The sequence below is a fragment of the Nuphar pumila genome, chromosome 16 (assembly GCF_984573655.1).
Source record: "Nuphar pumila chromosome 16, dmNupPumi1.hap1.1, whole genome shotgun sequence".
NCBI lineage: Eukaryota > Viridiplantae > Streptophyta > Magnoliopsida > Nymphaeales > Nymphaeaceae > Nuphar > Nuphar pumila.
In genome coordinates this window covers 76893059-76918668 of record NC_143264.1, presented here as the reverse complement: position 1 = coordinate 76918668, position 25610 = coordinate 76893059, and the positions used below count along the sequence as shown (strand labels likewise).

At 40.4% G+C, this 25610-nt stretch overlaps 1 protein-coding gene and 2 pseudogenes across 2 annotated transcripts; all 3 read right to left on the bottom strand.

Annotated features, from left to right (window-relative positions):
- Positions 1 to 254: 254 nt before the first annotated feature.
- Positions 255 to 5725, bottom strand: LOC149813691 (peter Pan-like protein). The gene is made up of 8 exons (XM_089991763.1): positions 5694 to 5725; positions 5459 to 5497; positions 5188 to 5373; positions 3281 to 3511; positions 2973 to 3065; positions 2662 to 2849; positions 1502 to 1695; positions 255 to 759 (listed from the first exon to the last, which is right to left on the bottom strand). Exons 2-8 carry the CDS (start codon positions 5474 to 5476, stop codon positions 725 to 727), a joined length of 945 nt encoding a protein of 314 aa, XP_089847889.1. The 5' UTR covers positions 5477 to 5497; positions 5694 to 5725; the 3' UTR covers positions 255 to 724.
- Positions 5726 to 9736: 4011 nt separating this feature from the next.
- On the bottom strand, positions 9737 to 11077 carry LOC149813690 (putative aspartic proteinase GIP2 pseudogene; annotated as a pseudogene).
- A 12280-nt stretch (positions 11078 to 23357) lies between these two features.
- LOC149813689 (putative aspartic proteinase GIP2 pseudogene) lies at positions 23358 to 24796 on the bottom strand (annotated as a pseudogene). Its single transcript, XR_016428222.1, has one exon. The product of XR_016428222.1 is annotated as a putative aspartic proteinase GIP2 pseudogene (transcript).
- Between the last annotated feature and the right edge of the window lie 814 nt (positions 24797 to 25610).

Here is a 25610-nt window from a genome sequence, read left to right as displayed (position 1 = left end):
GCTGCAGAGACTGTAAAACCAGGTCGGACAGTAGAAAGTATCACGCCAAATCGTGTTCCGATGATTTTCTGGTGGGTATACAATCATGGATGGGCAGCCATTGAATGAAAGAGATAGAGGTTAGGGAAAGGGTAGAGGTTTTGGAGAGAGGTTAGGGAAAGGGTAGATGTTTTAAAGGAAGAATAAACTTGTCATTAAGTTTTCAAGTTTTAAAAGTATTTTCAAGCAAATAACAAACAAGTCCAACAAAAGAATTACAAATAAACCATTATGAGGGGCACATAATGTCCCAAAACCAATTGTGCATGTTGTTAAGACACACAAACGGTTGTGCATTGTACATATACATACATAAAGAGATTGTGTCAAACATTGTACGGTTTAATTTGATTTGCACCTTCAAAATCTGGAAAATATTAAAAATATTACTTCTACAGTCATGCTCAAAGAACAGTTCCTGAACAATCATAAAAAATGTGTAAGAAAAAAACAGCAATTAGAATGCCAAAATTTGCCAAGAGACTTGACTTTAACCACCACGAGGCTGTGGCGCTATGACTGCTGCCAGGGTCCAATGGTTTACCAGATGGAGTCCTAAGCCCAACTGGCCTGTCACTGAAGATAATTTCTCAACTTATAACCAAAAAGATGGCTCTTGCAACGTCAAAGCAATTGAAGTTAGAGAGATGGATCTTCACAGGTTAAAACAAACTCTGGAGAAGCATTACTCGCCACCAGTTTTTTCTTTACTTGCATTACCTGTACAAGCAACAGAGAGATAACACGCTAAGGCACGAGGCAAGAGATGTTCAACAAGTAACAAGTAACAACCCGTAAGAGCATATTCACAGAGAAATGAAGAGAAAAAAGAAGCAATGTAGCCATTAAAGAAAAGGGAGAAAAGAAAGTCACAGAATGATTTCAGATTTTCCTTGTTCTGAATTTCCCCTCAATAAAACTACATATTTGTCACAATTCTGCTCATGGATCATCACCAAAATCGGAAATACAAGCATCTCTGGAATAATCAGGTTCCCAAACCCCTTTTGGACACTCAATTCACTAACTGAGTTTCTTCCAAAACCTGATCAGATGCATGCAACAATCCTATGGTACACCTTAAACTACTGAAAACCCAAAAGATCAGAATGCCATGCATTCTTCTAAAACATCTTTGAATTTTTTTCTACTACTTATCTGGGTTTTCTTAACCTATCACACCATCGGTATTTGTACACAGTTGAATCAAGGCAATCCTATCTACTCACACCATCAAATATTTATACACGGCAGCAGCTTAGATGGAAGATGAAAATAATAGTCTTCAAAAGAACTTTTAGTAAACCAGCATGAAGATTAGGAAGCTTATGGTGGGGAAAATCAATTAAGTGAAGACATTTTGAATTTTTATCACTATTGCATCTAGGTCATCTTGCCTGTAATACCATCGACATTTAAAAAGAGTCAGTTGCATATTTAGCAATGAATAGAATATCTTTACCATATTCACTGAATATGACGCCACCAGAGCACAACCCCTCCTCCACTTTATGTATTTGCAGGGTCATTCGAGGTCCAAGCTCTTGAAGTTTCACAGCACTTTTCGTAGATGCCCTGTTCACTCTGCCAAGATCAGTTGGCAAACTCACTGCAGCTGATTCATCTTCTGCTTCACTTTCTGATCCATATCCAGCCCTTCACATATAGTAAAAGAAAATAACTGTTTGTCAACGGTGAAGATTACAATTAACCATCAGCCGAATTGCATTTATAGTGAACTATTTAACATTCTCAACACTACCTCAACCCAAGAAAGTTCTGTATCAAGAAATCAAAGGCCAGGGTTTCAAGATTTAGTAAAAAGAAGGCATTCAAGAAGCAAAATTAGTATGTAAAACAAGAAAAGACACTGGGACATGTGAATCTATCTCCTCAAAGTTGCAACTGTTTAAATATAATGCAAGACAGACTATGTCACAGGGACTCTTCAACTAGGTGCTGCACCCACGTCGCACCCGCACCCGATGCGGTCAACCTGACCCTGGGTGCAGTCAATGCACTCGGGGTCATTTATGTCCAACTTTTGGATTTTATATATATATATATATATATATTTTTTTTCCGCACCCCCGCACCCAAGTTTTTTGAAAGTGCCGCACCCCTGCACCCGCACCCATGTGACATAGAAGACAGACAATTTTGATTGAAACTGCACAAAAAATAAAAAAATGAATGACTCGCAACATGGATTTCTCAAATGTTTGTGACAAACAATGCACTAAAACAAATATGACAAGAAAAACATCAAATAACCCACCACTGCCTATTCCGAAAGAATTGACAATAGGGAATAAAGCCAAAAATATTTACTAACAAAACAAAAATGACCAAGAACTTGGCTCTGATAGAAAGCCAGACATGTACCCAAAGAGTCCAGTGGGGAAAGCAGGCATAACTACCCTTCATATAGCCAGAGAAGATAATATATATACACAGCCAAGAGCACTTGTCGCAAAAAGAAAAAACACAACCAGCGGGGAAGTTTCCACGCTAGGAACAACTATCAGGTAGCTCATTATCTTAAACAAGTGCCAAGGATAACAAATGTTGGAAGGATACACATCATTCAGATAAGAACTACTATTCAAGAATAATACATACTTGGTAACAAAGTCGCTAACATCCTGAAGATTTCTCATATCAGGTGCTTGACGATTCTGCACAAATTTTCTAATCCTGCGGGAGACTCCAACAGGCTGTAATCTAATAGAGTAGTGACGGAAGTCAATGAGCTTGGTCTCTTTATTGTAATTGAGCAAGACAATTCGCTGACATGAAGAGAGCTTGACCTGAAATTTCCAATAAAGCAGAAAAAAGGACTATCAGAGGAAAACAAGATGAAGGAAAAGTAGAACCATCCAAATTTTAAGCAAATGAAAATCATTTGAAATGGCTGTATTAGCACTACTAACAGTATTAATGTCAATAGATGGAAATATATTCTGAAACATAATTGTAACGAGCTTCAGATGTTGATCCCCTGTGCCAAAACCAGAAAGGACAATCTGCCAGAAATAAACCAAATAAGCACCGAATCAATTCCAGAAACAGTTACGACAAGAAATACAATGTGCAAAATGTTTCCTAACACATCAAATATTTCACACAAACACGCATGCATGTGTAAGACATTCAACTATATAGAGAGATATCACACAAAGACATTAGCAAGTGGCAGGAATTTTGATTCTTCAATCATTGTATTTTAGTAGAAGCCAACCAGAGGAGGATTCCTGAAAAGATCTTGTGGACATCGTGGTCGAGCTTGTGACTGGGCCACATCAGATGCCAGTGAGTACTCATGCACTTTGAATGATAGAGTTGGCCCCTGAGGAGTCCTTGCCACCCTTAAATAGGGTGAACTTTCTGTCTTTGACAATATCAGGAAATGAGTGACACCTAGAGGCCCCGCAACGTTCAAAAAGTCGTTCAGATTATTCCGCTTTTTTTCCTGAAAGACAGGAAATGAACTGATTATTAGCATATCAGAAAAACGAAGAAAACTTCAGAAATAAGTTACAATCTTATTCAGTAAAAGAAAAGTCATAATAATATCAATACCCACTGTCATATCAAAACCATACAGATGTTAGACATCAGTTCGGCAAATAACACAGTTGACAAGATAAGAAGAATTTCCAGGTTTACCGACGAACGGGGGAGGACAAAAAGGCACTTTCAAAGGGACTAGTATCTGATCGGATTTAGCACATAGCAGATTAGTCAAAATAGACTAACCAATGAAATGATGCTTCACCCAAAAATGGTGCCACACACCCTGAGCTGGTGACAGAAAGACTCTTATTACCACCATCTAGTCCATTGGTAAACAACCAAACAAACAGCATTGCGCATGCTGTCTCTATCACTTCCATATATGATCAGAAGAAAGCGAGAATACCAACATGAGAACTCAATCGACTAGCAAAAAAATATCACTGGCCATGGATGACCCTTGAAAACACAAAGAATATGCACCAACTTCATACCTCAAGAATTTTTACCCTCAACCTTTTTAAATGTTCACTCTCATCAACAAGCATTTTTGCCAAAGGGAAGATCTATAGATATGAATATCGTATTCAAAGAGTTAACATGTGGGATATTAGTGGGCAAGCAAACGTGGAATGGAAGAAACCCAAAACGGTAAGGCATATGCAGGAGATGTGAATAATGGTTTCCACCGACATATGTAGCTGCACATTTCATAATATGTTGGAAATGCACTAAACATATGTGATCCTAGAAGAGAATTTGTTCATTAATTTAAGGTTATACATTGTCAATTAAAAATATAGATGACCATGTTGCCAAGAATGAAGTACATGAAGATATGAAGACATGAAGTGCGTGTTATGATTCAATCAACATGATGGAAACTATCAACCTGGTCTCTGTATGTTACTCATATGCTCCCTTCAAATTTGTCATTCCTTAGCAACTTAGAGAAGCTAGTTTGCCCCCGACACCATTCACATGAATAGAAGTGTAAAACAGAACCTACAATTTGCAGAGCTTAGAGAAGCTAGCCTGCCCTTAGCAGCTCCTGTACGCCACCTATTAGAAACATATATTTGCTCTAGCATTTATGCATCAAGAACCTAAGAATTGATGCAACTGTCACGATGATCAAAATTAGCATTTCTTGTAATGCTGATAAAACATCTCGAAATCATTGACCAAGTGCAGACCGTGAACGTACGTTTATCTATCAATAGAGAATCTGGAAAACAATTGTTTAAGAAGTTCTTAATTTGGACGAAGCACTGATAATCTTCGCAACAAAGGGAACTTACCTTCTCAAGCATACATCAAAAATCGAAAAGTAAACTTCAAACTGCGATATTTCATTCAGTAAAGGAGAACAACAAAATGAGAATGCAAAAAAAAAAAAAAACACTCTTTATGTCCATTAGCAATAAAAAACAACAATGAAAACCGGCAACAACGATCCATTCTTGATAATCTCCCAACGGTGCAAACAAACAACTAAATTCTTTCGTAACTGAATCGCGAGCAATCAGTTTTATCTCATGGACCAACAACCAAAAAACACGATTTACATCGAATCAACACCCAAAAAAACAGCGGGCATCGACACTCAAACAAGAAGGGGGGAGTTCTTACCTTCAATTTAAGGGCGGTATGGGGCGACATGAGCTTCCGGAGATCGAACTCCAGCTGCTTGAGCGAATGGGGGAGTTTCCCTCTCGAGAACACGAAACTCTTCGGGATTTTGTCGCCGGTGACGTGATCGACGGCCGGCTGCTTCACCTTCACCACGGGTTTCATGTAAACCTTCTGCTTCTTCCTCTGCACCAAATTTTCCCAAAAATAGAAATTAAGCAAAGGAATGAACCTTCCAAAACATGAGCGGGCATGCAAAGGATGAAATTACCGATCGCATGCGTGCCATCCCTAGACTCGATCACCGCGTCTTCAAGAGAAGAAGAAGAAGAAAAGTCAGTGGAGAATTCATAATAATAGGAGGAAATCTCGCTATATTCGCCTCTTTTCATGAGTTCTGATCGCGATATGCAAGAACCCTAATGCCCTCGAAATTTGATGCGAAGAAAACACCCTAATTTGTCTAGAAAAGCACGGGAGAAGATGAGTATTGACACACAAAATACCTCTTTTTCTTCTTCTTCTACTTCTTCTGCTGCTGCTAGGGTTTAAGAGTAAAGAGAGATCAGGGTTTAAAGGAACCATCAGGTCTGAGGTACTCTGTTCGGAAGCCGTTCATCATGAGGGTGGGATCAGGTGCAATCACATTGGAATGGGCCCACGTATCCATGGACGGCTCGAGCAACGCCAAAAGGTTCAGGGTCTTTTGGTTGCCGTTCATCACACCGATGAACGGCCTGACCGGCCTTTTGTAAGAAAATGTTTCTGCTAGTGTCCGTAAATCGGTCATAAAGGGATCGGTTTGGGTTGGAATGTAGGCATTACTGATAGGGGTAGGGTCGGATCTGGTTTGGATCCAAGAAAGTTTAAACCCAGATCTAGGTGCTGGTACCGGATCTAGACCAAGGTCCAATTAGATTTACTATAAGAAAAAACATACTTGGGACTTGTAAGAATTACATGAACTAGACCCAATGAAATAATATTTTTTTACTTTTTTAAATTGAAAAATCACACATCTTAATCGAAACTCAAGTCATACCTGGTTTTGATATGAAATTTCACAAACTATACCCGCCTCCATATATTAATCAGACGTTTTGAGTTCGACCTAGATTCTAATTGGGCCTTCTTTATTACCAAACCTTGACCCTATAAGGCTTTGTAAGTGTCAAACCCGACTCATTGACCCCTACTTACTGAATCCTACTCAATTGAATATGGACAAATAAGATTTTGATTCAAATTCAGATGAAATAAACCATGGTGTTCAAGCTTGGTTCGTTCTTCTGATGAGCCGAGCTAGATGAGCCGAGTTAGATGAGCCAAGCTTGAGCTGTTTTGTTTATAACTAAAAAATAATAGAATTTGAACTCTAAGGGCGCATTTGAATCGCCGTGCCTGACAGCAGGCGTGGGCCTCATGAGCGTTTGCGCGCAAGCTTATTTAGCGTCTGTCACTGCTCCATGCCCCACTAACAGAACAGTGGTGGACAAACACTCTCGAACCCAAAAAAAAAAAAATTTGTTTTGTTTTTTGCGTGGATAGAGCAGGACAGTGTGTCCTGTCTTGTTCATGAATGTGCATGGACATCCTGGCCCGTCCTGTCCACATGCGTCCACCATTCAAACGCACCCTAAAACTGTCAAGCAAAGACCTAACTTGCTCATTTACAAAAAATAAACACAAATTTTAAAAAAGTAAACAATAGGATGTAAATTCTAAACTTATTTCTTGCAAGCCAAATACTTCAACCATCTATTCTCTGTGATATAAAATATATGCAAACTATATTTATTACTAATGAAAAGTCTACACTAAACCAAGTTGAGCCGAACATTCATTGTTCATGCTCGGGTTGCCAAGCCTATTTCGCGAGTGCCAACAACTTCTTTATGAGCCGAGCATGAGCCCAGCCATTTGCAGCTGATCTCGTTTCCCACACACACGCAGAGAGAGAGAGAGAGAGCTGCATGTAGGCGAGATCAATGCATGGGTTCCACCTCTTGAGTCTTGATCCGCATGTCCACATATCTCTACTAGAAACCTGTGGTATTCAAACACATCATTACTGAATGTGGATCCAATAAGCATATGACTTAATTGGATATTTTATGTATTGATCCAGGGTGGAGGATTTGCAAATTTTAGTTGCTTCGGATCCAACTCCCTAATGTATTTAGCTGTTCCGGATCCAAACAAACACATCATTACTGAATGTGGATCCAATAAGCATATGACTTAATTGGATATTTTATGTATTGATCCAGGCCCCAGGGTGGAGGATTTGCAAATTTTAGTTGCTTCGGATCCAACTCCCTAATGTATTTAGCTGTTCCGGATCCAAACCGTTTGCATCCATATTAACCACCATAGTTTTGTTTTGAGTTGTGAACTTGCACATGGGTGCCAGTGGTTCACAAAAAAAAAAATCAACAAGATGTGAAAGAACAAGCAAACAGCCTCTACTAGAGAGTACGGTACACTAGGGTAGCCAATATTTGGCCTTATAAATTCTAATTGCCGTTATCTAGAATCATCATCATTAATATCTAATTAAACAGATTAACCATAATTGAATTCAGTGTCAGAAGAAAATAAAAACATTTGCGTCATGCATTTTGGTTGCCATGGAATTTGAAGCCGGGTACTCCTCTGCACTAGCCTGGCCTGAGTAGTAAACGGGCATGGTTCAGGACCAGAGGCCAATATGACCTGAATCAAGTAGGGATTTCAGTAGGTCAAGGTTGGGATGCAAACAGATCTGTCCGGATCCAATAAATATATTGGAAAGTCGGATATCGATCGGGTGATCAGGTCGGGATAGCCAAAAAATCATAAAAGTGTCATACTAGATCCAGTCTGTTTGCATCTCTAAGGACAGGCCTGTGAAGCACTAATGGTGTTTGCATTCTTAGAGACAGGCCTGTGAAGCACTAATGGACTTCGGTTCGGGTTGGATTGGGCTGATCCCCAAAGAGATCAAATTTTGAGATGAAAAGGGGCATGCACAGATCTGGGCCAATATGGATACAGCTTCAAGTTCGCATCTGACTAGTGACTACTATCCAAATTCTGCCTATTTGCATCTAATAGATTAGGGTGGATATGTGGCCAAATTAGATAGCAGGCAATATCTATTAAGAACAATCATGAGGCAAGCATTACTTTTTAAAAATTGTTGGCAATATAAATGTTTGTAATATTTACTTAAAGGGCATGCAGATGGCATACGTGCATGCAATGAACAACTTGCACAAACAATTAATATTATACATGATCAAAAGATATGTATAGAGAATATGCAGTTATATCATCAAATCAGTACTATTGACATAACAATCTAGCCTTTCAATGTAAATGACATAACAAGGTATAAGTTGTTGAATTGTATAATCTATGCTTGAAATATAGGTGTTATTATTTTTATAGTTAATTATAAAATTTAAAAATGTATGATGCATTCGTGCAATCAAATGAAAAGATAAATATAATGTCTTATAGTTTAGTTTATACATATAAACAATCAATTAATGGTAACAGAGATCATGTAAACAACGGAGAATCGAATAATGATTATAACTATATTGTGTCGGATGAAGGTGACTATCAAACAATAGGAAAAGATCAAGGCACATATGACATGTAACAATTATTGACAAATGCAAATGATGCAAAAATGATAATTGAAAAGTCAAATTCTTGGTATGTTATGTAAGCTATATAATCATTTATTGGTCAATAGAATTGATTTTTTCTACTAATGATATGTAGTTAAATATGTTATAGTTCAATGAATTTTTATACAATAAAAAATAATTAAAAAATATTAAAGTAAAGTCATCTATGATGATTGATGAGTTAAGTAATAAAAAACTTAATGACCAAGAATCTTTACCATGGCTAACAACATACTCAAATGATGAAATTATTGTTGTCAACCAAAGATTTAACCAGCTATATACTTTATGAACATTCGTCATGTAGGGATGGCAGTGAACTCGGGCTGGGCCGAGGAACTAGGTCTCTATTTTTTGTCCCATCTCAAAATCTCTCGCTCGGGTCTTGAATTTAACCTCCATCCCCAGTTCAAACGGGGCAACGTGGGAAGGGCCCCATTTTCTCTTGGTCCACTGCCATCTCTAAAGAAAAATGGGGGACGGGTCAAGGCAGGGCAAGGTGAAAGATTGGAGATAGGGATGGGGCCGGGCGAAAAAAAAAAAAGTATAAGTCGATACCCACCTTCATCCTCGCAAGGGTTTTGATTTTAACCTCCATCCTCGTGTCCATCTCTATTTTATTTCTTCTGATTTAAACAAGGCGGGCCCCAGTTTTCCCACACCGGTCCACTCCCATCCCCACATTCATGTTGCCACGTGAAAGCCTCAGAATTTTCTTTTTATCTCGATTTAGATTTTAGATACAGAAACCTACCCCCACCAGGGGCATGCCGACAGCGAATCCTATGCCGAGTCGTACATAGAAGGACACCCATTAATGTTTATGCTGGGCGTGTCCTTGTGACATAGAGACTAATGGGATCTACATTCTACCGAGAGGAGGGGAAATTGAAGCCGGAGCAGGTTGTCTGGCGGAGCAAGAGGTTGGGGCTGAAGCCCATGGTTGAACGAACCAGATCGAACTGCAGCAGATGGTTCTCCAACAGGCGCCCTCCGATCACGATCGACGCCGTGGGGTTGAGCCCTGCGTCCACGAACCCCAGGCACATGACCCCGTTCCCCACGTCCACCATGGAGTTGGACCCGAAGACCTTCCACCCGACGCTCGTCCCCTGGAATCGAATCTCGATCTCCGGCACCGCCCACCCGACCTGCGTGCTTGTCACGTTCTCGGTGCTGAAGCACGCCCCGTACGGCCACACCGCAGCGGCCACCCTCACGATCCCTCTGGCCGCCGCTTCCCTCACGAAGGCCGCCTCGAGCGCGGCGTAGATCGAGCTCTCGAGCCTCGTGTGCGCGTCCACCGTGCTGATCTTCGTCCCGCCGCTCCCGTTGCTTGTCTCGAGCAGCGTCGCGTTCGCCGGAACCGCCTTTCCGTTCACCGCGATGGACGTCACCTTCACGAAGTACTCGACCGTCGGCTCGACCACGATCTGGCCGTTGCGGGATGTGGTGGTTGGATTGCTTAAAAGCTTAGTATAAGCGATCGGCTTCGATACGTCGACGTCGGGGAGCAGCATGTAAGGGCCGTCCCCGAAGAAGACCACTCCCGGAGTCGAAGTCGACGGCGACAAACAGATGGCGAGTTTCTTCCTGAACCCGAACGCGGTCGCTAATTGGTTCGGCGCACTCACCCCTCCTCGGCCTAACCCGAGCATGCCCCTGCTTCCGGCGGGTAGGCCTTGTAGGAGGATATTCGCACCGCACATGAAGATGAAACGCGGCACGGTGACCGTTGGTCCGGCGGTTTTGCCGTCTGTGCGCCGGAGTACGATCACGTCGTCGGAGAGTAATCCGTACGTAAAGACGGGGGCCATCGTTAAGACAGTGTTTCCCACCAAGGCGCTGCAGGTGTGGTTGGTGCAGCCCGGCCTGGGTCGCGGCTCGAGGCATACCAGCGTGTTGCAATCTTGAGCCCGGGCTAAGGTGCAGGCCGGCGCGCCGCACTGGATGGGGCGGTAGGTGGTGGACTCGTAGCCTTCATCGCAGTAAACCCAGAGGAAGGCCGAGCCAAGGTCGACGACGAATTTATCGGGCATGAGCGGGGTTTTGTGCTGCAATGTGGTCACGTACAGCTGAGTCGTCGCATCTTTGGTGACCGGAAGGACAAGAGCCCTCGGCTGGAGCGTCGCCGCAGCGGCGAAGAAGACATAGTATCCATGGAAAAGGAGGTGGAAGAAGAAGAGGATGGTGGCGAAACGAGAAGCCATGACACGAGCGGCAGCTTCGGCAATGCTGTTAATTGATCCAGAGGAACTTCATGTGCTACATGTATATAGAGGATCTCCAAAACATCTTGACCGTTGATTACATGAAAGAAGAAGATCTTGGTCATTGATAAAATTTGAGGGCGAATAAAGGGAACAAGAAAAACAGAGCGATGATTTGAACAAACGGTGGGTACTTCAACAAAGTCATAAAAAAGTGAAAGGTACCAGTGTGTATCCAGACGGGGGCGCCGTGGTTAATTCACTTGAGACAATCGGCGTTGAATATTCAATATAAAATAGTGTTTTTTTATGGAAAATAGGTATTTTTTTTAACCATTATCACGAAAGTCTAGTATTAAATCATATCTTTCGAAAGCATATTAGCATATTATATATATATATATATATATATATATATATATTTTAATTCAAAGTAAGAGTGAAGTGCATATATATATACATATATAGGAAAACCGGTAAGAACGAACGGGCGAAACACTTTCATCTAAGTGAATTAGCGACATTTAGCACAACATTTATCGGCGCGACCGATGGTAAATGTCAAACCTGCCGCTGATCCATGTGCGCGGCGAACGTTAGACCGATAACACTGTTTCGGGTTTCTCTCTCTGTATATCACACCACCCTAGGTTTTAAAATTGCTTGCTTACAAAGGTCAGCGCCTCAATACGACTGGAAGCGTGTTTAACCAATGTTAATGTTTCAAGGCTTCGTGCTCTTGGTTTTGGGTTCTTTCTAATACAAATATACATGTATACACATATGATACGGTTGTGTTATTTTTTTTGTATTTTTCCTTTATATTGTGTCATGTTTCTTAAGTATTAAAAAATAAAAAATATGCTTAGTGTTAAATCAACTATAGTTATACCACGCTATGCATCCGTACTCGTATCCATGTGACAAGAGGGGCTAAAGATTGGGGATGCAACTTTGTTTCAGTCAAAGAACATTTGTCATATAGGGAGAGAGTTTTATGTTGCGAAGCAGGTTATATGTTTTCCCCGAACATGCAGGTGCATCTTCAGGAGTCTGAATGAGCGTGCCACGTATGTAAGCATGTGGGGCTCGTATCCCTGTGTGTGTCGACATCAGTTAGCATAAGAGTTCGGTGCGGTTGCAAATACTTGAGTACCCTTTCTCGTCATTCTCGCCATAAAATGATGATTCTAGAAAAGGACAAAATGTCCTTCATCCAGAAAAGAGAGGATGATCTTAACTCTATAAAGTCTAAATGTTATGTTTTCGCCCTAAGCAGTAAACTTTTCTGTTATAACAGGAACTCACAATATTTTGCCTTAAACATTTCAGATCACCCTTTGACAATACACTATCTGCTGTAACAGGAGCTTCCTTTGATGGCGCACGCTTTGGCATCATCTGCTGTCGTTGGAGCACTCTTTGTTATCGTCTGCTGTCGTTGGAGCACCCTTTGTCATCGTTTGCTCGTGAAAAATAGTTGAACTAACAGAAGAATCAGCATTTTGTCTATTGTTCATCATGATACCAGGATGCAAGTGTCAAACTAAGTAGACAAAGAACAACGATTTACATAAGAGATAATGGTGACAACATCGAACTGAGAAGACATAAAGCACTGATTTACAACAGAGATTAGATCAGATAGTAGTGATTTACAACAGAGATCAGATCAGAGAGTAACGATTTACAATAGAAATCAGATCAGAAACTAACGATTTACAGTAGAAATCAGATCAGGGAGTAGTGATTTACAGTAAAAATAAGATCAAAGAGTAGCGATTTACAGTGAAAATAAGATCAGAGAGTAGCGATATACAGTAAAAATGAGATCAGATAGTAGGGATTTATAATGAAAATCAAATCAGAGAGTAGCAATTTACAGTAAAAATCAGATCAGAGAGTAACGATTTACAGTAGAAATCAGATCAGAGAGTGTGTTGTCAAAGGATGATCTAAAACGTAGAGTCGCATAAATGTGGACTCGCAGGAATGTGAAAAGCTATTTATGGGAGGATATTTCTGTCAAACATATATCTTTTAGAGACTTTTATTTTTACAGAAAAGATCACAAAAACATCTATATCGTTCATCGTCGAGTTCATTTTCTACTGCAAAGCGATTCTATGTGTAGCTGATGATACATCCTATCTAGGCAAATAAGCTCATTAGTAATGACAGCCCACTGCACTATTTTTCTCAGATTGAGGTTGATTCTTAGAGACTCTAACAATGGTAGACTCTTGAGAATATGCTTCACAAACTTCAGCTCAAGCACTGTCCCCTTGAAAAAGCTGATGAGCTTTGATTCAAGCAATGATAAGAATCGCAAAAATATGCAAAACTATTTATAAAAAAACATTTTCGTCAAACAGATATCTATTTTATAAAAAAACATTTTTGTCAAACGCATATTTACCTTTTTTATATGTTATTTTATTATAAAATTGTCATAGGTGACCAAGGTTGTTAAATGCGATGAGGCGAAGCGAGGCGTTGAGCCTGCGCTTCGCCTCTGAGGCGTACGCCTCAGGTACTGAGGCGTACACCTCTCACAACTGGAATGAAAGTGAAGCGGTGGGAGGGGAGGCAGTAAGAGAAGGACCACCCGCCCAGCAGGTACGGAAGCGAGGGATATGTCGGTCGTCCGGTGGTCGGAGAAGACTGAGCAGCAGCTGCAGCACAGCAACTCAGGTGGTTGGTGGTCACAACTGGTCGGAGGTTGATGAGGGGCGCATCACAGCAACGCCTCAGTACCTTGAGCGTGCGCCTCGCCTCTGAGGCATACGCCTCTCACAACACTGTAGGTGACATTGGCATATGAATTATCCCAAGTCTCAAAATATTCCTTTTTACACAGGAATACAATAATTTATATTTGAGGGAGAACACACAGCACGCTCTCTCTCTTCATGTTGAGACCCCCACTTAGAGCTCTCTTCGCGTGGGACAAAATTGGGCCACCCCAATGGGAAACGTGATACTCTTTTCTTCACGTAAAGCGGTTCCTCGGGGATGTTAAAGATGATAAGGATGAAAGTTATCACCAACCACAACTCGGTGCTGACCATCAATGAATGACTGGAATGACAATTAAATGTAGTCAGAATAATTATAAGTTGGACTATTAATAAAACTGTGAACCAGGGGGGTTGAATTGTGGATGGGTGGGTTGGGAGAGGAAGGTTTTTTCTTGGTTGTCAAGAAACCTGCTTAAAAATGTCACCTCCTTGTCCCCTCTTTACATATTATATTAAAACCCCATGTGAGTGCCACCACTGTGACTTCAATTAGGGATCGGGTTTGTATCAGGTGTCTAACCTGACCTGATTATAAAATTCAGGTATTAGCATCAAAAGTGCCAGTCTCAAATAATATTAGTGTCGAATCCGTCCGTTTGTACCCAACCCGTCTCAGTTTTTTTGCCAGATATCCAACTCGATCTTAGTGTTTTATATTTATTTTTAATTAAAAACAAGCTTATGAAATAATGCCAATCTGTGCTTGAGATTTCATTTTTGTGACCCCGCAAAACTCAAGCCGGACAATTTGTTATTTGGGCAGGTTTGGGTACACTATGACAGGTGGAGCACCCAACCAGTTAACAGTGCTAGTTTCAAGAAAAAATGATCTTAGAGACACATTTGAAAGTGATACAAAATAGAAAAATCTTTACCATTTTTCTTATCCTTCCAAACAAGAGTCTTTTTCACTGAGAGTTTTTCAAAAAAGTACACTTTTTTGGTAGAAAACATTTCATCACGGGGGCTGAAGAAATGTTTTCTATTTAGAGAAAATAGTGATTTACACTCCCAACAACCTATCTCACCACTACTACCCACCATCACCACCATCATCTATCTCACCACCACCATTACTACCACCACCACCCACCTCCCAAAAAACTGCCGAAAAAGCTCCACCACCACCCACTTCCTCTCTCAGTTTTTTAAAGATTTTCCATTTTATTTTTTTCTTACTACCCAAACAAGTAAATTTTTATTTTTATACAAATTATCATATCAAAACTTCTTGTACAAAATTTTCTTCTTCTATCATAGTTATTCTTGATTCCAAGGGCAGAGCTTCATTGTCTTTTTAAAAACCACCTTAACCTACTTAGATTATTGTCACCATGGTCCCCTTTTTTTTCTTCCTTGATTATGTAATGTAACTAAGATGGCGCTATTATGAGGAATCATATGGGCATCTTACTATAATTGATAAGATTGAGATAAGGCTCATAACCACTTTATCAACTGTTGCCATATCATCAATGGATTTCCTTTCACCCTTTGGTTTATTTTTTTTTGTTAAGTTTGTTAAACCTGACAACTTGCCTTTATCGTCTTTGCTTTCACGTATAAGTAACTCTTGTAAATCGGTGAATGAAATAATTAAGAATGTGTTCTCTCGTGTCTCATGAAAGTAGGTCTAAAGGTTGAACCACATATATATGCTTCTCTCTCTCTCTCTCCTTTGCTCATCGTCTTCTACATGCATGAATAGATAATCACTTTGTAACAGGTGCATGTAATTTATTTATTTTTTTCTTATAAAAACACATAAAAAAACATAGGCACATATTGTAACTTTGTAAGTAGTGATGCAAATGGATCTGATTTGGTTTGAAAGTGTGATTCATTAATTATCATCTAAGTCAAAAATGTTAAAAGGTACAATTATGTATTTATGTGAGCCACCCTTTTTTTTCTACAGAGAAAGCTGGGGTTCACTACAAGAAAAATGTGTATTAGCAACAAACTTTATCCGCGTTAACGTGTTTAGCGACGACTTAGTGACAGATAGTGTCTGTCGCATAACCCTAGTCGCTAAACTGTAGCAGAATTTATTTGTTTTCAATCTGTCACTACTTAGCGACGGATTAGCGGTGGATCATGTTCATCGTGAATCCATCGCTAACTAGAGACTGATTTGGTTATGCGACAAAATTTAATCCATCGTTAATCCATCGCTAATCTGTAATGAGGGATACGTATCCATCGCTAATATCCATCGCCAATTTGGCGACGGACATTAGCGACGACTTAAATTCTATCGCAAACCTTCAACTGATTTAAATTGGCGACGGAGTAGCGACGGATAATGTCTGTCGCTATTTTTGTTTTAAAAATATTTTTTTTTTTTAAATATTCTAAAACTCGAGAAAAATTTTTCATTATACAATTCATATAACATGCTTATAAAAAATAAAGTACACGTAAAAAATACATATATAGGCGAAACAAATTTAATACAAGTTCTAAGTTAAACAACTTTAACAACCAAATACAGTCCTTGCCAAGTTATAATTAGTTACAAGTATGTCAAATAAATTAAACACATGAATCTAATCCTCGCCAAGATTCTGGGCATCATCCTCTTCATTTTCTCGATCTGCCCCTCCCTCCATGCCTCCATTAGCTCCTCTACGCTAATCATCTCCAGCATCCTACAAGAGAACCAAAATGTTAATATTTATAAACAAAATATAATAAAATAAATTATATACAATGCACATAATCTAATGCAACAAAGTAAATGGTTGAATGACACATAGACTAACAATAACGAAAGGACATCAACAGAATTCAGATATGTGTTCTAAGACTGAAAAAAAAAATTTATAGTGATTCAATCATGCAGATATGTGTTTTAAGGTTGTCAAAGAATGTCACAGTGATTCACACATGCATATATGGTTTATAAGGCTGTCAAATAAATGTGTTATGTATCATAATCATGCATATATGTGTTACAAGGCAGTAAAAAAACTTTCATAGTAATGAAATCATGCTTATATGTGTTCTAATGTTGTAAAAAAACTTTCATAGTGATTCAATCATGCTCATATGTGTTCTAAGACAGTCAAAAAACTTCCATATTGATTCAATCATGCATATATGTGTTCTAAGAAAATTTTTATATTAATTCAATCATGCATATGTGTGTTCTAAGACAGTAAAATAATTTCATAGTGATGAAAGCATGCTTGTATATGTTCTAAGGTTGTCAAAAAACTTTCATAGTGATTCAATCATGCATATATGTGTTCTATGGTTGTCAAAAAACTTTCATAGTGATTCAATAATGCATATATGTGTTGTAAGGTTGTCAAAAAACTTTCATATTGATTCAATCATGCATATATGTGTTCTAAGGTTGTCAAAAAACTTTCATATTGATTCAATCATGCATATATGTGTTATAAGGCAGTCAAAAAACTTTCATATATGCTAATATCATGCTCATATGTGTTATAAGGCAGTCAAATAACTTTTATAGTGATTCAATCATGCTCATATGTGTTCTAAGGCAGTCAAAAAACTTTATATGTGATTCAATCATGCGTATCATGTTCTAAGGCAGTCAAAAAAATTTATAGTGATTCAATCATGCATATATGTGTTATAAGGCATTAAAAAACTTTCATATATGCTAATATCAAACTCATGTGTTCTAAGGTTGTCATAGTGATGAAAGCATGTTTGTATGTGTTCTAAGGTTGTCAAAAAACTTTCATAGTGATTCAATCATGCATATATGTGTTATAAGGCACTAAAAAAAATTTATAGTGATGAAATCATGCATATATGTGTTGTAAGGTTGTAAAAAAACTTTCATAGTGATTTAATCATGCGTATATGTGTTATAAGGTTATCATAAAAATTGTATAGTGAATCAATCATGCATATATGTGTTCTAAAGCATCAAAAAAATTCATAGTGAGGCAATCATGCATATATGTATTCAATCATGCATATACTAGCGTGAAATCTAACGACATGAAACAAATGACATGAATCTTTATACTTGACGAGCACTGTTGCTCGTGTTAAATGCAGACAAAGTTTTTCTGTCCCGAAAAAAGTTGTACAACTCATTATGGACAATGTTGGGAATGACTTCATTTAAAAAGTACTATATTTTATCCTCAAGACGTTGACAGACACCTTCCCAAAATATAGCAGGGTCAATCGGACGTTGAGAGATGATGCTGAAAGGAGAACTCTAAGAGTCATGGCTGCAGAAGATAACGATTGCTATGGTGTTCATGTTACTCCTAAATCCGAACACATGACTCTTTTTGGGTTTACTAGTTGCAGTCACCCATGTTGCAGGATTAAAAGACAGATGCTGAGTAGAGTCATCACCATATCGCTCTACCATTTGCTGCTCGTATGACTCCTACAAAGTAATGATTAGAATCTGAATTAATAATTAAGCATTATAATGTTTATGATAACGTAATTCATAGTAACTTTATATTACAATGTTTATTAATACAATAAATACATACTGATGTCGCTCTTGCCTTCTCTGATATAAAATCTCTCGTGCTCTTACGTTTATATGTTTCAACAAACACATTCTTGTAAGGCACAATGTCTCCTTCTTATGCTTTCTGCAATGTTAAATGATAAAAAAAACAATTAATAAGTATGCAGAAATACTTACAAATTTGATAATATATATATATATATATATATTGATGAGTTATCATTTTCTTCTAATGGCTCCCAAAAGTCTTAGATTCACCTGTGTGTAGATGAGCATCGGACATCTTCTTTCGGTTTTGTGCAGCCTTTGCTGAGTGGTTTCAAAATTCATTGCTCACCCACTTGTCGTACATGCCCTCCCAATAATCTCTTCTGATAGTAGAAGGCCCATGGCCCTTCCACTGCAGTTGATCATCTATCCCACCAGCTACTTTTTTTGTTGTAGTCTTTATATTGTGCAGCATGTCGGCAAATAGATTGACAGTCATCTTCTGCCACACTACCCTCGCATCTTTCTCCTCGTTCGGAGTCGCGAAGCAATGAAAAGCCTATAAATACTTTCAGAAAGTTAGCACACATGAGTATAACAAAAAATTAAATATGAAATACATTAGTTATGATAAACGATTGCATACCATGAATGAAGACATTAATCTGTCCAACACCTCTGTCGGATACTCTTTTCATTGTGCGATCGGTCCTGAAAGATGCTGCAGTAGTGACTTCTTAATTTCTCGTATTACTTATTGCTGCTTGAATCTCGTACTGCACATGAATTGATACACATTAACAATGGACTGTCGAAATATACTATTTATAAGATAAATATTTGACAAGTGACAATGAAATACTTACGATCGACTATCGATATACACTATTTGAATGAGTCGTCATGTGTCACACTGAGAAAACCCTTCATTCGGTGTTGTCTCGTAATGTGTATGAGTAGCTGGTGTAGGTGGGTCATGTGTAGGCAAAACATCACCTACAAAATAATGAGTTAGAAATTCACACAATGCACATTTAAACTAATCAAATATACAATTATTTAAATAATATACCTATTGAAGCATTGCGTGAAGACGAAGGCTGAGTCTGCCTACCATTGAGCTGAGATCCTATAAAGACGATTAACAAGTAACAATGTTTATATAAACATATAAGCAAAAATATAATGAATGCCTATATTTAAATATAACACAAAGACATTTACCTAATGATGTCTCACGACCTCCACTTGGTCCTCGACCACTGTGACCTCCACGAACCATATTCTAACAAATAAAAATGTTATTTAGATCAGTTACATGATATGCAATTTCATGGATACATATTCAAATAAAAAATAACTTCAAAAAAGCATGGATACAGTCACATCAAGCGTGGCAATACATTCAAATGATTCATAACATATCAATGTCAAACATGTACCTGCAGCAAACACACTCCAATATTCCGCTAACTACTACCTCATCAAACATAACAATACATTCAAATCATTCATAGCACTCAAACATGTGTTTCACTAGATCGAGTATGTTTCCTCATCACTTGTTTGACTTTCATATTCTTTTTCTTTCTCCTCCTCCTCTTCGTCATCTTCGTCTTCTTCTACATTAAGTGTCCATCTACTTGGTATATCATTTGGATCACATTCTTCCATACATGTGCCATCAAATAATGAAGATGTGACATGTAGACCGTGTGTAACATCGTGATCATAAGAGAAGTCATACATATCATCTGATTAATAGTAATCACTTTCTTCAGTTAACTTGTCTTCCTGTAACTGATCATACTCGGGGTATAGTCTAAACTTCACCTTACAAACTGCATACCATTCATTTCTATCTGACTTCCTTGTACTCGGATATAAAGTATAGTAAACTTGTTGAGCTTGCGAGGCTAATATGAATGGTTCATATATTTCAAACCTTGATTTATGATTCACCTCCACAATACCTAAGGCTTTGTCGACTCTTGTTACTGTGGGATCAAACCAATGACACTTGAATAAAGTTACACTATTATTTGTGCCTAAGTAAGTCAACTCCATTATTTCTTCTATAACATCGTAGTAGTAATGTCATGAGGTTCTATAAATTGATTATTCTTACACATCGTGCAGAGGCATCTGATCTAACCTATAGGATCCACTGTACTGACACTTGCCGTTGCAAATTCAATAAAATTGTTAACACCATTCATATATTCATGCGACACCTCATTATCAATTATCTTACAATACATTCATTCACAGTTTGCAGCCATTTTGTCATATAATGTTATGGATATTATCATCACCAGTTAAAAGAGAATCTTAATAATGCTATGATGAAAAAAATATCTAATTTATCTATTAATTCTTGTTTGGTGATTGTTTGTGAGCAATTTTTTGTTTCAATTAATTCGTAAATTTTCTTCTCCTCTATACCACAAACATGCTTAACATAAAATACAATTCCATGAACCATTATGCATGCATTGATAATTCAATATTTTCGTGTATAACACCATCACATCATATTTATACACATCACGAGGATATTTAGAAATATGAAATTACATTCCATAAAATGATACATTCATTTGAAGCATGTTTTCATGATACAATTTCACATGGAAGGCATAATCAAATGAAAAATAACTTCATGCAAGCATGAATACAGATACATCAAGCATTGCAATACATTCAAACGAAAACAATGTCAAACATGTACCTGCAACAAACACACTCCAATATCCCGCTAACTACTACCATGCCTAGCATGGAATCCGTACTCCAAAAATAAGAACACTTCTATTTTCATACATTAAAATCATACTCAACATGATCTCCAAACTCCATCAAAGCACTCTTAGATATCCACAACTAAGTGAGTGTGTGAACAAAAAAATGTTGCATCCAAGAAATTAAATAACATGTGATGCGCTTGCATCACTTACTCACCACATGTATTTACCCGATTTGAATTGCTTTTGCCTTTGGAAATTTTTTTATTTTTTTTTTTGCATTGCATTTTTAGCCGCACGCGATGCTTAGCACTAAGCATCGTGCAATTAGCTCAGCAACGTACCTGCAAAGCATAAATATACAAAATAATACAGGGAGGAGGCTCGACCCCTCCCTAGTGAAAAAGGAATCAGGGAGGGGTCGGAGTCCCTCCTTCGCATCCCGTAAGACAAAGAAGGGGCTCGACCCCTCTTTGGCGAAAAAAAGGGAAGGGGCTCTGCCACTCCCTCTCATCTCATAAGACAGGGAGACAGGGAGGAAGCACAACCCCTCATTGGCGAAAAAATAACAAGAAGGGGACTCGACCCCTCCTTGATGAAAAAAACATGGGAGGGGGCCGACCCACTCCCTCGCATACCGTAAGACAGGGAGACAGGGAGGAGGCTCGGCCCTTCCCCGACGAAAAAAAAAAACAGGGAGGAGGCTCAACTCCTCCCTGACGAAAAAAAAAATAGGAGAGGGGGTCGAGCCCCTCCCGCGCATCCCGTAAGACAGGGAGATAGGGAGGGGGCTCAACCCCTCATTTGAAAAAAAAAAGGGAGGGGGCTCGACCCCTCCCTAGCAAAAAAAGGGGAGGGGCCAAGCCTCTCTAGTGCAACTCGTAAGACAGGAAGACAGGGAGGGGGCTCGGCCCCGCCCCGACGAAAAAAGCACAGGGAAGGGGTCAAGCCCCTCCCTCGCATCCCGTAAGACAGGGAGACTCGACCCTTTCCTAGCGAAAAATAAAACGGTCGGCGATGCAACAGAAAGAGAGAGGGGGAGTCGGGGGTTACTTGAGCCGAAGGGGGAGGTGTCGCCGAGGAAAAGAGGTCGTCGATCGAGAGAGCCTCCTGGAGAGCGATGTCAGAGAGGGACGACGATGGGGAGATCGTCGGCGCAGTCGGCGGCGACTCTAGTCGCCGGTGGTCACTGGGGAAACAAGAGGAGACACGGAAGGGGGGGGGGTCTTGAGGTGTCTGCCAGACACAGGGAGGAGGAGGTGCCCGAGGTGGTCGTCATAGGGCAGGGCGATCGCCGGAGACCAGTAGGCGGCCAGGGCGATCGCCAGAGAGAGGTAGGTGGTCGGGGCGAACAACGCGGATGAGAGAGTGAGCAGAGTTAATTTCGTACCCTAGATGAGTATTTTACATCAAAAATTAGCGACGGATTCGCGATGAAATAATTTTGTCGCTAACACCGACGATACTTAGTGATGAATTCATGATATAAACATTCTGTCATAAATACCGTCGCTAATCAGCGACAGAGTAGCGACGAAAAAAAGCCATCGTTATTCCATCGCTAAGTTGCGACATAGTTTGCGATGGATGTAATTCCGTTGCTACTTAGCGATGGATTTGACGGTGGAATTGTTTCATCGTAAATCCCGCAACTAAATCAAATTTTAAGGATGGCTCATTTTCTCTCGTTAATTCATCACAAAATTATGATGAATTATTTCTGTCATAAATTTCAGTAGTTAATTAACATTTTTCTTATAACGGTTAGGCATACCCCTACCACTTATACAGCCATATACCATTAGGTTTTGAACATGCAGCGCGGTGACGGGTACTAACTGCTCCTGCCAGACAAGCAGAGCACCCTTATGGTTGTCAGGCGAGGGCTCCACAGAATAGAGAGAGCCATGCCATATTTTTTCAAACAGAAAAATAAAGAAGTGCACATGTATTAAACACACGTATGAGGACAACGGGACACCGTCTCGTCCTCAATTTCAAACATGTTTTAGAAGTCCACCATGTTATCCTTACTATCAAATAAAAAAAATAGGGAATGAGAAAAAAACAATATGCTAGCATCAAAGTGGTGCACGCCTTTTGAACCATATTCACACAGGAGTATGTTAACAGATCTTGATTGATAGTGAGATTTTCAAGTTTTCAGCACTTTCAGATATATCGTGATAGTATCGCTATTTTGCCGTAGTTTTTAAAGAACGCATTGATAAAATAAACCCTTTATGAGTGTATTATTGTGCAATCCCTTTTACAAGACGGAAGATGATTGTTCATTGGGGGTAACAGCACCTGAAAACACCGAAAGCCATAAAAATCACACTAGGGTGAACAGCCATAATTAGGGATTACTGGATCACATAGATGAGAAATTGAAGTTGGCACAGGCGGTGTGGCTGAGCAAGAGGTTGGAGCTGAACCCCATCTTGGAAGCCCCCAGATCGAACTGTAGGAAATGGTTCTCCAACTGGCGCCCTCCGATCACGATCGACGCAGTGGGGTTCGGTCCTGCGTCCACGAACCCCAGGCACATGACCCCGTTCCCCACATCCGCCATGGAGTTGGACCCCAAGACCTTCCACCCGACGCTCGCCCCCTGCAACCGCATCTCGATCTCCGGCACCGCCCACCCGAGGCGCGTGCTCGTCACGTTCTCGGTGCTGAAGCACGCCCCGTACGGCCACACCGTAGCGGCCACCCTCGCTATCCCTCTGACTGCCGCTTCCCTCACGAAGGCCTCCTCGAGCGCGGCGTAGATCGAGCTCTCGAGCCACGTGTGCGCGCTCACAGTGTTGATGGTCGTCCCGCCCGTCCCGTCGCGTATCTCGAGCAGCGTCGCGTTCACCGGCACCGCCTTTCCGTTCACGATGATGGAGTTTACCTTCACGTAGTACTCGAGCGTCGGCAACGTCACGGTGCGGCCGCCGACGAACATCTTGATCGGGTAGTTCAGGAGCTTAGTGTAAGCAATCGGCTTCGATACGTCGACGTCGGGAAGCAACACGTAAGGGCCGTCGCCGAAGAAGATGACTCCAGGAGACGACGTCGACGGCGACAAACAGACGGCGAACTTCTTGAATCCGAACTTCGCTGCCAACTGGACCGGTGCGCTGGCCCCGTCCCGGCCAAACCCGAGCATGCCCTTGCTTCCGAAAGGCAGAAACTGACTGAGAATGAGCGGACCGCACGCGAAGATGAAGTGCGGCACAGTGGACGGAGGCCCGACGGTCCGGCCGTCGGTGGATCGGAGAGCGAGCGCGTCGTAGAAGATCATGTCGAACGTGTACATCGGCTCCAGCTGCGCGATCGTGTTACGGACCATGCCGTTGCAGGTGTGGTTGGCGCATCCAGGTCGGGGGTGCGGTTCGTAGCACGCGAGGCTGCAGTCCAGCGCTCGGGCTGCGACGCAGGCGGACGAGCCGCAGGAGATCGCGCGGTAGGTGGTGGACTGGTAGTCTTCGTCGCAATTGACCCAGAAGAAGGCGGAACCAAGGTCGACGACGAATTTGTCGGGCATGAGCGGGGTTTTGTGCTGCAATGTGGTCACGTACAGCTGAGTCCAAGCATCTTTGGTGACCGCAAGGACGAGACCTTTCGGCCGGAATGCTGTGGCGTAGGTGACCGAGAAGACAGAGCAACCATGGAAGAGGAGGAGGAGGAGGAGGAGGATGGGGAACGGAGGAGCCATGTCCGTAGGTCGATCCACCGAGAGGATCTTATTAATAAGAGAGAGAACCCCTTTACTGATTGATTGATGATAAGTGGGCGAAGCATCTCGTCGCTTTTATTATTATTTTTTTAAAGATTTTGAACCCTTTAGTCACTAGGGCAACGGGCGTGGCGGCCGATGTGCCAAGCCGACCAGGGCCAGGTTTGATTCATGATTTTAGGCTCGGGCTTGTTAGTAATAGGGTCGAGGCTTGAGCTTGTGAGGAACTGGGCTAAAATCCTGCCTGGGCCGGACCGATGGGCTGCTTGAATTATTCAAAATAAAAAAATAAAATTAATTTTTTATAAAAATTAGAAATAACATAGTAACTGGGTAGGTGAAAACTTGTTAATTAATTTTAATTACCTAATCAATTGTACTAATTTTAAAAGAAAGATAATTAATTAAACCATATTACATTAACTGCACACACCAGATTTTTTAGGTATGAATCATCTTATTTGGACCCTCTTGACCCAGCTCACTTAGCATTGTTCCGTTGGGGTAATGGGTCGGGCAATGAGCCTCTCTTCCTGAGTCTATTAAAAACTAGGTCAAAACCTGGCCCGATAATAAATGGGTCAGGCTAGCACGGTCAACATCCCAGTCCATTAGCGAGCCGAGCCGAGCCAACCCAATGGCCATCCCTACTGACTGCTGTTAAAGGTTATCTTTTTTTCAAGGAAGACCGTTGCTAATTCCTTTTTTCTTATACTTTGACGAACGTACATCATCCAATGTTCCTTCAAGAAACAGCCATTCTACCTTACAGTTTTAATACTTCAGCCATGAA

Excerpts from the sequence above, each read along its gene's own strand:
- LOC149813691 (XM_089991763.1), bottom strand. Across the intron at positions 3,066-3,280 it reads TTTTCAGGAATCCTCCTCTG|ATTGTCCTTTCTGGTTTTGG; the intron begins GTTGGCTTCTAC and ends TATTTCTGGCAG. Across the intron at positions 2,850-2,972 it reads CATCTATTGACATTAATACT|GTCAAGCTCTCTTCATGTCA; the intron begins GTTAGTAGTGCT and ends TGGAAATTTCAG.